Source organism: Oncorhynchus keta, chromosome 25, assembly GCF_023373465.1.
Source record: "Oncorhynchus keta strain PuntledgeMale-10-30-2019 chromosome 25, Oket_V2, whole genome shotgun sequence".
Taxonomy (NCBI): Eukaryota; Metazoa; Chordata; class Actinopteri; order Salmoniformes; family Salmonidae; genus Oncorhynchus; species Oncorhynchus keta.
In genome coordinates this window covers 30,198,331-30,211,009 of record NC_068445.1, presented here as the reverse complement: position 1 = coordinate 30,211,009, position 12,679 = coordinate 30,198,331, and the positions used below count along the sequence as shown (strand labels likewise).

Sequence of the window (12,679 nt, the reverse complement as noted above, 5' to 3'; positions counted from 1 at the left end):
ACCCCAGCGCCACTCGGGAGGACCCTAACCCTAACCCTTATAGATATAGCATATATATATATATGCCTGTACAGTATGTATGTCTGTAGGTACTCACCTCCCTGAGCAGGGACATAGGTGACATGGTAGCTGTCCACTCGAGCCCTGGGGATTGTCCAGTGTACAATGGTCGAGGTATCAGTGACATCAGAGAAATGGATGCCCTTGGGTGTGCCCAGCCCTGGCATAGGGGAACATAAGGATACAGAGGACACCAAACAAACACAACACAGGTAGGAACTTAGGGGGCAGGTTTGTAAGTGAAGGGGAATGAAAACCACAAAGTGTCTCAGAGTAGGAGATCATTTTTGCCTTTTTAGATAATAATCAATAAGATCATATGGACAAAAGCTAAATCAGCACTTCTACTCTGAGATGCTTTACGGAAATGTCTCCAGATCATAGGATATCTCTCAATAAAATATGACTGCTTCCAAATAAATGACAAACGAAAGGAAAACACCACTAAAGCACAACTAAAGATTCCTAAAGATCCCATTCCTAAAAACGTCCATAGGATTTTTTTAAATGCCTTAATTACCCAGAAAATACACATTATTGACAACCACCAACTAAAGTAGAGAAAGAGAAACAGACACAGACAAAGAAGCCAAGGCTCCCAAAGCCTGTCGTCAACGCTGGGCCACAGCATCTTCCTTGACAGACACGACACGGGGAGATTAACTTCCCTCCATTACAGACACACAAAAGGGAAACATGCATCAGGGCCATCGGACCCGAGAGTGAAGCCATACCCCCAGAGAAGGCAGGGGACGACCAGAGAGAGAGAGACACCCATTCAGACACTCAACACACAGACAGACAATTTCCCTAAAGACAATTAGACAAACCCCATTGGGGCTGGACAGTCAAAGACAACATTGGAGACAACTTGACAGATAGAGACAAAAAAACTGAGCAAGTGAAGAGTTGAATAAATCTCCTGAGCAGTTCTCTGTATCCCCATGAATGGGAGGCCATCAGAGGCTGAATGCTGTGTTTACACTGACAGGCAGACAGTGAAACAGACAGACAGAGTGTGTTGGTTCACATATACTGGAGCTGGCTTTAGAAGAGAGGGTTGCTGGATGATTCCACTGGAACCACACAGGACAGCTGACAGACGAGACAATGACAGGACAGTGAACACTGAACAGACATGATGAGGATGAGAAAAAACACCATGAGACCCATCACACACAGTTTTGGCACAAGACACACAAGGCAGCCCAAGCTGGTTTAAATAAAACATTAATGACAACCTAAGGACTCCATTAAATAGGCTTAATAACTTCCATTTGCAAAGTTAATTATAATTCTACCATATTGCTGCCTTGAACAAATATTATGACACAATGTTATCAGGTTAGTAAACAAAAACGACTGCAACGATAAAGAAATGAGATAATTGTATTAACATTGACCCATTTTGACCCTATTTTCATGCTGTTATTGTAAGACTGCAAACTGACAACATGGAGAAAGAGAAAATATAGTTTACAATATTGAAAGCTGCTGCACACATTCCTAGCATCATCTATCCAGCAGCCCTACGCCATTGGTGGTGTGATGTCATACCATGTACCTGTTTTGGCCACCCCGGAGATAGAGTCTGAGTGCCGTCCAGAAATTACCCCATACAGCTCAATTTCGTACTCTGTGTCGTCAATTAGCTCAGTAAGCACTGTTGTTCTCTCCTCGCCGGGCACGACCACCTCTTGCGGAGAAGCGAGGTCGTCGCTAGTATCATTGATCACAATGACAAAACTATCAAAGAGGTTCTCTTCAGCCAACCAAGCCACTTTACAGCTGTCTGGGGTGATGTCAGAGACCAAGAGATGCTCCACGATGGGTTCAGCTTCTGAGTGATAAGGGAAGACATGTTGTTTCCATCCTCTTTAGGCCTCAAGAGCACTTTAGGAAGTGCTTATGAAGATTACAGAAGATCATTTACAGTTATTCCATATTGTATTTACTATAGACAATCACATGATCATGAAAGCAGAAATGTATGAAAGTGTGTATACTTATTTGAAATAGATGTAGTTCTGACCTTGTGATGTACTTGTCTATTAGTGTTCTTTATTATGTCATGTTTTATGCCCACCCCAGGAGGAGTAGCTACTACTTTTGCAGCAGGTCATTTGGATCCTAATAAAATATCAAATACTAGTTCTGGACCCATATCAATTTAGGGATCCATATGAGTCAAACGAGAAGAGTAGGTTTGCAAGATGAAAATAATTCAAAGTTGTTATTTTCCTGAAGATGTTGACCGTGTGTTTCACCAGTATTAATTATGTAAGTTATACATGTTTATACCACTTGTGTACCTATCACAGCCACTGTGGTGAGCATGAAGGGAAAGATATTTATTTTATTGGTGCAGGTAGGTATGTTGTTATTCACCAGCTAGTGTAATAAAATTCAACCCTCAGTTTATTGATGCTGTGACTGCAAAAATAACGTACATGGGATTTGTGCATCAATTCCATAATACACTGAAACGAAGGTCATCTATCAGAAGAAAAGCAACATAAGAGACAGAAAGTCAGGGTTTGACTAGAGTTTTAAGAGTCTGGGTGACTACGTCATTGCAGATGGGTCTGTGCTTACAAAGAGTTGCAAAAAACAACAGTGTAAACTAGTCGTTACCAGTAGCTAATAATGCCTGATGAAAAGGAGAGGAGTGGAGCCAACAGAAGTTTACAGCTGTTAGAGTCTACATCTGCTAGAGTCTACATCTGCTAGAGTCTACAGCTGAGTCTACATGGTTTAGTCTACATTGGTTAGTCTACATCTGTTAGAATCTACATCTGTTAGAGTCTACAGCTGCTAGAGTCTAGAGCTGCTAGAGTCTACAGCTGCTAGAGTGTATAGCTGTAGCAGCCAGAGAGAGAGAGGGTGTGCTAGCAGACTGGCCATCTGCACCATACAGACAGCAGTTTATTACAACTAAAACTGCTTCCTGGAGATTCAGAGCGGAGCAGAGAAGAGCGGTCTGGGAGCGGAGCAGAGTGGGTGTGGGAGCGGAGCAGAGCGGGTGTGGGAGCGGAGCAGAGCGGGTGTGGGAGCGGAGCAGAGCGGGTGTGGGAGCGGAGCAGAGCGTGTGTGGGAGCGGAGCAGAGCGGGTGTGGGAGCGGAGCAGAGCGGGTGTGGGAGCGGAGCAGAGCGGGTGTGGGAGCGGAGCAGAGCGGGTGTGGGAGCGGAGCAGAGCGGTGTGGGAGCGGAGCAGAGCCGGGTGTGGGAGCGGAGCAGAGCGGGTGTGGGAGCGGAGCAGAGCGGGTGTGGGAGCGGAGCAGAGCGGGTGTGGGAGCGGAGCAGAGCGGGTGTGGGAGCGGAGCAGAGCGGGTGTGGGAGCGGAGCAGAGCGTGTGTGGGAGCGGAGCAGAGCGGGTGTGGGAGCGGAGCAGAGCGGGTGTAGGAGAGACGCAGAATGGTCTGAGTCTAGGGAGAGAGGTGAACAAAGCCCTCACAGATTAGAAAAAAATCTTCTCAGGGACTTGAAGAAACCATTAACTCTCTCCATCCATTTGCCGAATCGTCATTATGTGGGAACAGCTGAACTACAGCGTGCTTTGACTGATACAATGATACAATACATACCTAGATTGTTTATACCATGAGGATAACATGAAAAACGTGAAGAACTGTTTTAAATGAGCTTTGAAGAGATTGTTTGAAATAAATCCCTTTTATTCACTGGGAAAGTTACCAAATTAGTAGATGAGTGAGAAGTCATTTGAGGCAGGTTTTCAGTAGGTGAGGGAAGACCTCAAAAGAACAAAGCTATGTGTGCGAAGTGTGTGCAGCCTGACCTCTATATGTGTGTTTAGGGGAGAACGGGAGGTACCAGGGGTCTGGCTGGTCTGAATGACAGCTATTATTCTCCATGGCAGCAGAAGTATGCAGAGGCCAGGTTCGTCTAGGTACTCTATGCTGTCAAAAACAGATGGCTTGGCTAGGTCACCTAAATCTTAACTGACATCCACCTCGAATCTGAAATGAAAATGTTTTACTGAAACATTGACAACACTGCATGTGGATCCGTATTATTACTTGTCACTGCTTAATCCTTTTGTACATTCTCATAGCACATGCCAACGTCCTCAATGGTTTTAACAGCAAACAAGTAAGTAGTCTTGTTCACGCTCCGTTCAACGTTGTAATTCACAAAATGTGAATTGTTGATAATGACTACTATTGGTTGGATGGGAGAATTAATCAATGCACCTGTTGGGTTTATACTGTCAGACAGTCAGTCAGTCAGTCACTACCCAGGGTACAGATCACAACACGTGGGTCGGCTGACATCTCAGAGATTCTCCAGACATGTTCTCTCATGGTACGCCCTGACAGGCACATACTGTACTGTAGTCTGCTTAGGGTGGCTCAAAGGTGGATCCACTACAGGCCAGGTCAGGCCTCATGTCAACTGAATGGGTTTTATCTGGGTGGGGTGGTTCTATACTGTGGACGGTTGGTTTCGAAAATATATTTTACAGTCACTGCATCAAAGTGAGGGAAACCCACATAATGGGTGATATGGTGTTGCTAGGTGATGATGGTTGAGGCATTTGAGTGGCAAGAGGTTAAAACAGGCTGGGGGTTTTGTATGGTGGAAATGACTAAGGAGCAAAGAACTTCCGCAGTGGCTGGACTGGTAACTTATCACCATTAGACAGTTATTGTAAGAAGAGATCAGAGGTAAAGTGCTGTTGGTGGGAAAACAGATAAATAAAGTTCTATTGGTGTACAAATGGATAATAGGGTGTACACTACAGTATAAAGAGACAAGATGATACCATGGATTAAATCAAGCCTCTTCCAAGACGAGGGAGAAAAAGATTGTGATGTTAATTCAAATATTTAGTCAGACAGACAGAGGATTTACTAAGTGAGTGGTGATACCTGTGATGGTGTCTGCATAGACAGGCCCCAACAGGGCCCCCTTGAACAGCCCATACAGACTGACATTGTACCAGGTGGCGGGAGAGAGGCCTACGATGCCCAGGCTCTGGGCCGCATCTTGCAGGGTGTGGTTCTGCCAGTCTACCCCTGCCTCTGCGTCTGTCACCTCAACCACAAAGCCATCAAAGTCTCCCTCCTCAGTGACCCAGGACACCAGGAAGCTGTCCCACGACACGTCTGACACTGTCAGTTTGCCCAGCACAGGCTTCTCCTCCTCTGGAGGACGATAAACATTACAACAAACAACATCAAGACAACGTTAGGCAAACCACTCAATGTAAAACATAGATATAGATAGGCTGTGACCCGATTCTCCACCCTTTTTCATGAAATGTGCACTTCCACCATTTCAAAATGGTGAAAACTCCCTCTAGCCAATGCTTACACCAATCCTATGCTTATAAAATCCACGACGGGAAGTGTACAAATCTACACCTTTGGAGAAGGGTGGAGAATTGGGACAAGGAAAATACAATACACATAAGAAAGCCGAGGGCTTGGAATGTGAAAAAGGCTGGTTATTGAAGACATAGCCTACAGATATTTCACTGAAAACATTTCACTCAAATGACATGGCACACAATAAACAAGTATTGACCCCAAGAAAGTTGTATTCAATCCACGAAGACAGTGTTAATTCAAGACTCCATAAAACCAAAAAAGACAACATGATTTTTGCTGGAAAAGATAGTTGAACCTGATAACCCAATCTCATTTCTGTTTCAATCATTTCTTTCCACATACAGATGTAGGATCTTAATTTGACCAGTTTCTCACAGCACAAAAATAATCGAGCAGCAACAGGTAATGTGTGGATTTAAATTAATGGACATTTTTGATAATATATTTTTAGTTCGTGCAAATCAAGTCTGACATTTTAATTTGGAAATTAAAAACTTTAGAAGCCTTTTTAAACCTTGAATATACTACAATTTCCTGCAACAACAGGATGATCAAATTATTAAGTTCAAACATTTTTAAGACTCTGAAAGAAGTCCCTTTAGTGTGTGTAAATGAACATGGAGTGTAATATTCTAACATAACCACTACAAAAGACCTTGGTGACAAACACACTCTTTAGCAGCGTGGAAATGAAGACTCAATTTATTGTTGAGACAGACAGACAGACGCGCAGACAGACAGACAGACGCGCAGACAGACAGACAGACAGAAAGACACACACACACACACACACACACACACACACACACACACACACACACACACACACACACACACACACACACACACACACACACACACACACACACACACACACACACACACACACACACACACACACACACACACCATGATGTAGGCAGACAATCTGTTCTGCATGCACCTGACGCCAGCAAGGCTCTCTGCCTGAAATGGCCTGTCTCGCTTGTCTATTAATGGCTCTGAACAAGCCATTCATTTTTAAAAGTCCACTGTAGTCCGTTTGAGCAGAAGTACACAGTACACTTCAAACACATGGAGAAGCCATGCAGTAGCAGAAGTAGCAGCAGTAGCAGCAGTAGCAGCAGTAGCAGCAGTACAGCAGAGAAAGGAGAACTGCCTAGCCCATTGTTAGCTGGAGGTGTCAGCAGAGTGAGATGCAGGGAAACATCAAGGCTACCATTATCCTATTTTCAAAGCACCTATGTTGGAGTGGGCAGAAAAATGTAGACGAAATGGAATGGAAGACAATGAGAATGGAATGAATGACATTTGATGGAAGGCAGGCGGAGACCGGCCTGGCCATTAATTGCTTGTGAAAGCTCACATGGGAAAAGAGATTGAACAGCATTACCAGAACATTTTATAATGTTGGAGTAGTTAGATTGAGACCATCAGGAGGGAGGGGATTGAGTCAGGCTCTTGTAGTGTTCATTCTCTCTTTATATACTAGTCTATAAATGTTCATTTTACAGACACATACTAAACGATCAAGATACGTCATGTCAATCAGTACCTAACATTCCAAATGGCACTCTGTTCCCTTTATAGTGCTCTATATACAGATATTTGGTCACCATGTTGCAGGAGAACTTGTAAAACTTGTAGTGTATTTGAGATTTAAAAAGGCTTCAGACTTGATTTTCCCCTACGAAAAATATATCAACCCTTACAAAATGTCATTAATTATAATCCACATAATAATTCACATTTCCTGTTGCTGCAGGATTATTTCCCTGCTGTAGCAAACGGCTTCAAATGAAGGTCCTACATCTGAAGGGAATAGGGTGCCATGTGGGACGGATTGTCTCTTCTCCTTTTGTCAGGCAACAGAAACAACTGTGGCTGAGTCTGAGGTCTGGCCTTCAGAACATGCAGATGGAGACGTGATGGGCTGAATGAAATGACTTATCGTCAAGATGAGATCATCTCAAAGACATGCAGGACATGCACTTTGTGCTCCATTTCTCAAATTGGAGGAGCAATTGGTCATGCAACATTCGTGCAAAATATTGTTGAACATGAAAACTTCACATAAAAAAGCACTCTATTTCTAGTCTTATTTATAGAGAACTTTTGTTTCAGTTCACGTAGGTGTATAAAACCGTCACCAAACTGCTAAAGAATATTGTTCTGTACAGCAGAATCTTCAAAAGGCGTTATACTTCATATTCTGTGTGGTGTGCGCAGTACACTAAAGCCACGGACAAAATCATCTGGTGTGTTTAATCTATTATTCAAATGTGATTAATGACTCTTTTGACTATAGCTCAAGGTATTATCATTTAAACTGTTCTCTCTCATTGTGCCTGAGCCTTCCGTTTACACAAAGGCTCCCCACAGCTCCATGAGTCTCTGAATTTGCCGATTAGCCTAAGTTATAATACTGCAGCTGTACTGTCTCCTGATCTTCCTACATCAACAATACATGTCTGACTGCTGGAAGGATGTGGGAGGTTTATTATATCAAATCAATTTTGGTTTCTTGCTCAGCATTTGAAATAGCCTTAAGATTTTGAAGTGTTTTGTTCTGCAGAGGTATAATGTTGTTACTGGCTCACTCCAGTGGGACTCCAAACCCTTGAACTCTAATTCTTGTAATCCTTTCAACGCCAGATGACTGTCAAACACAAGTAAAGTCCAGGCCTGGGGGGTAAAAGGGTGGGACCCCACCCCCCCTCCCAATCCCCCCACCCCCTCCCAATCCCTTTATATCCCTGTTAACGTGCAGCGTGCACTGCGTTTGCATTTTCTGTCTGGAATGGAGACGATAAAGTGTTGGAGGAACGACCGCTGCATGCTGATTAGAGGAGTGGTGATCTCGGAGCCAATGTTTTAACAGAGTATGTATCGTTTTATCTGACAGACCCACAATTCATCATGGTAAATTCATACAAAAACACAGAGGAGTGGGCTCACTCCACCAATTATCACATGAATGAGCTTTGTATGGAGCACACACACACACGCACACGCACACGCACGCAAACAAACACACACACACACACACATACCATTCTGAAAGTTGGCAGCATGTAACAAAGACCCAAACAAAAGACAGTCATTCTTATCCATACCAGCGTTTCCCTCTCACCATCTCAATTTTGCCCATAGCCAGCCAGATTAATGGGTATCCCGTTACATAACTGGAGGACTTTCTTCTCAAATGTTTGGTTTGGAAGCATCCTGACCTCAGGAGCTAAAAAGTGTTATAATCATCTTGTTTTCCTTTCCTTGTTTTAGTAAAAAAGTAAACCCATGTGCAGTAAATGAAACAGAGACAGAGAGACTTAAAGAAAGTAGTAACAATGAATTCAATTCATTCTCTACTGCAGGTTTGGCTGCAGGACTGGAGAGCAAAATTGAATCGTTGATTAATGAGGAGAAGGCTGAACAAAACTTTACTATAGAAAACTTCACGAAACACAGTCCAAACACAAAAAAATAGCTTTCTTACAGACCCCTACTATACAGCAGCCAAAACTGGCCCGTGAGTGATTTCTTTTGGCCCCCCAAAGTTTTTATCAAATAATTCTAATAATAATACATATATTTTGGAGGGGGTTTCTTTGTCAACACAGTCATTGTCAACACAGTTATTGTAAATTACATTACATTTTAGACGTGACAATTCCATAAGGATTTGGCAAGAGAACAGAGACAGACTGGCACCCAGGCTAGAGTACTGTCCACACTGACCTGTGGCTAGAAAGCATGTAATAAGGGACCATGGAAATATAATCTAGATTGTTTTTCTATGTAAGGGACCAGGTTGGAAAGGTAGAGGGTTACTGTCGACACTGACATGTGGCTACTGCAGCATGGGATCATATAAATAGATTGAGGGGACACTCAATATGTCCGAATGTCCTCCCATTATTGCATTACTGACCTGAATGGGGATGCCTGCTCTATTTATTCTAATTCTATGAATTGGCTAAGAGGAGATAGCGGTGACCTGTCCACACCGACCTGTTGTTGCAGAGATGGTGGTGGGGCCGCTCTGCCTGCGTCCCCTCTCAGCAGTCAGGGTGATGGTGTACAACATGCCGGGCGTCAAGTTCCTCATGGTGTACTTGACGTCTATAGAGACGGGTGTCACCTCAGCCCTTCTCCCATCGGCTGACACGTACTCCAGCTTGTACTTGTCAATCTTAGCCACCGGCTTCTGCCACACCAGTACCATCTCAGTCTCAGAGGAAGACTCCACCTCCAGGTTCTTAGGAGCATCCAACGCTGAAGAGAAGAACATAGAAGGAGAATATATAATATAGAAGGAGAATATAGAAGGAGAATATATAATATAGAAGGAGAATATAGAAGGAGAATATAGAATATAGAAGGAGAATATAGAAGGAGAATATAGAATATAGAAGGAAAATATAGAATATAGAAGGAGAATATAGAATATAGAAGGAAAATATAGAATATAGAAGGAGAATATAGAACACAGGAGGAGAGTATAGAATATAGAAGAAGAACATAGAATAAAGAAGGAGAATATAGAAGGAGAATATAGAATATAGAATATAGAAGGAGAATATATAAGGAAAATATAGAATATTTAAGGAGACTATAGAATATAGAAGGAGAATATAGAATATAGAAGGAAAATATAGAATATACAAGGAGAATATAGAATATACAAGGACAATATAGAAGGGGAGTATAGAATATAGAAGGAGAGTATATTTCAAATAGTGCAAGACAAGTGCAAATAACCATTTGTGAATTGTAGGAGGCAAATAGTCGAATGGGGGGTATTTTTAGTACATATTATTACTACAATCCATGATCGTAAACAAAAACAATGTATTTCTTTACAATACAGAAAAAGGTCATAGCTCTCACCTGTAACAGCATTGGTGGTGGTAGGAAGGCTCTCACGCTCACTCTTCACAGCTGTCACTCCCATCCCATACTCTGTCCCAGCTCTCAGGCCTACACAACACACAGACGAAGAACACTTATCGTACCGGATGTATGCAAAAAGAGCATGAGAACAAAAACATGTTATTGTATTTTTAATATCAAATATTTATCAATGAAAACAATATGTTTAAAGTTTTATATTAAAACACCCAGCTGTTTGCAGGTGAAAAAGACCGAAGCTCTTCAAGGCTTTTAAAGCTACAGTGGGGAGAACAAGTGTTTGATACAATGCCGATTTTGCAGGTTTTCCTACTTACAAAGCATGTAGAGGTCTGTAATTTTTATCATAGGTACACTTCAACTGTGAGAGACTGAATCTAAAACAAAAATCCAGAAAATCACATTGTATGATTTTAAGTAATTCATTTACATTTTATTGCATGACATAAGTATTTGATCACCTACCAACCAGTAAGAATTCCGGCTCTCACAGGCCTGTTAGTTTTTCTTTAAGAATCCCTCCTGTTCTCCACTCATTACCTGTATTAACTTCTTAAGGTATAGGGGGCAGCATTTTCACTTTTGGATAAATAGCGTGCCCAATTTCAACTTCCTGCTACTCATGCCAATAATATAAGATATGCATAGTATTATTAGATTTAAATAGAAAACACTCTGGAGTTTCTAAAACTGTTTGAATCATGTCTGTGGGTATAACAGAACGTATGTAGCAGGCAACACCCCGAGGACTAACCGTTCAGAATTTTTATTTTTTTAGGTCTCTGTCTGTTCAGTGAGTTCTCATTGGGAAACAATATTTCTTAGGAACTTGTTTTCAGTTCCTACCGCTTCCACTTCAGTCTTTGGAATTTGATTGAGGTTATTATTTTGTGCAATGAAGAAGTACGGCCATCTAGGAACTGCGTAACACTGTTGAGAGTTGCACAGGACTTGAAAAGTAGCTTGGTTTGTTGTCTTCCTGAATTGAATACAGATAGACCCGTCTTCAATTTGATTGATTATTAACGTTTAAAAATACCTAAAGTTGCATAACAAAAGTAGTTTGAAATGTTTGGCAAAGTTTACAGGAAACTTTTGAAATATTTTGTAGTGACGTTGCGCGATTTGGAAGCTGTTTTTTTCTGGATCAAACCCGCCAAATAAATGGACATTTTGGATATGGACGGAATTAATCGAACAAAAGGACCAATTGTGATGTCAATCAAACAGACTCAATCAAACAGACATCAGGGATAAAATTGTAGACCTGCACAAGACTGGGATGGGCTACAGGACAATAGGCAAACAGCTTGGTGAGAAGGGAACAACTGTTGGCGCAATTATTAGAAAATGGAAGAAGTTCAAGATGACGGTCAATCACCCTCAATCTGGAGCTCCATGCAAGATCTCACCTCGTGGGGCATCAATGATTATGAGGAAGGTGAGGGATCAGCCCAGAACTACACGGCAGGACCTGGTCAATGACCTGAAGAGACCTGGGACCACAATCTCAAAGAAAACCATTAGTAACACACTACGCCGTCATGGATTAAAATCCTGCAGCGCACGCAAGGTCCCCCTGCTCAAGCCAGCGCATGTCCAGGCCCGTCTGAAGTTTGCCAATGACCATCTGGATGATCCAGAAGAGGAATGGGAGAAGGTTGTGTGGTCTGATGAGACAAAAATAGAGCTTTTTGGTCTAAACTTCACTCGTCGTGTTTGGAGGAAGACTGCACTGTATTGAGGGGAGGATGGATGGGGCCATGTACCGCGAGATCTTGGCCAACAACCTCCTTCCCTCAGTAAGAGCATTGAAGATGGGTCGTGGCTGGGTTTTCCAGCATGACAACGACCCGAAACACACAGCCAGGGCAACTAAGGAGTGGCTCCATAAAAAGCATCTCAAGGTCCTGGAGTGGCCTAGCCAGTCTCCAGACCTGAACCCAATAGAACATCTTTGGAGGGAGCTGAAAGTCCGTATTGTCCAGCAACAGCCTCGAAACCTGATAGATCTGGAGAAGGTCTGTATGGAGGAGTGGGCCAAATTCCCTGCTGCAGTGTGCAAACCTGGTCAAGAACTACAGGAAACGTATGATCTCTGTAATTGCAAACAAAGGATTCTGTACCAAATATTAAGTTCTGCTTTTCTGATGTATCAAATACTTATGTCATGCAATAAAATGCTAATTGATTACTTAAAAATCATACAATGTGATTTTCTGGATTTTTATTTTAGATTCCATCCTTCACATTTGAAGTGTACCTATGATTTTAAAAATTCAGACCTCTACATGCTTTGTATGTAGGAAAACTTGCAAAATTGGCAGGGTATCAAATACTTGTTCTCCCCACTGTAT

At 42.4% G+C, this 12,679-nt stretch overlaps 1 protein-coding gene across 2 annotated transcripts in view; it reads right to left on the bottom strand.

The window, feature by feature from the left end:
- The window catches only part of LOC118371209 (tenascin-like), a 79,302-nt gene that overhangs the window by 10,008 nt on the left and 56,615 nt on the right, over nucleotides 1-12,679 (bottom strand). The window contains exons 9-13 of one of the 2 annotated variants that reach the window (XM_035756572.1): nucleotides 10,302-10,391; nucleotides 9,423-9,686; nucleotides 4,950-5,225; nucleotides 1,625-1,900; nucleotides 98-220 (exon numbers count right to left, since the gene is read on the bottom strand). In XM_035756572.1, coding sequence (XP_035612465.1) covers nucleotides 98-220; nucleotides 1,625-1,900; nucleotides 4,950-5,225; nucleotides 9,423-9,686; nucleotides 10,302-10,391 — 1,029 coding nt within the window. The remainder of the gene's footprint in view (nucleotides 1-97; nucleotides 221-1,624; nucleotides 1,901-4,949; nucleotides 5,226-9,422; nucleotides 9,687-10,301; nucleotides 10,392-12,679) is intronic. The other variant, XM_035756573.1, reaches the window with a different exon arrangement.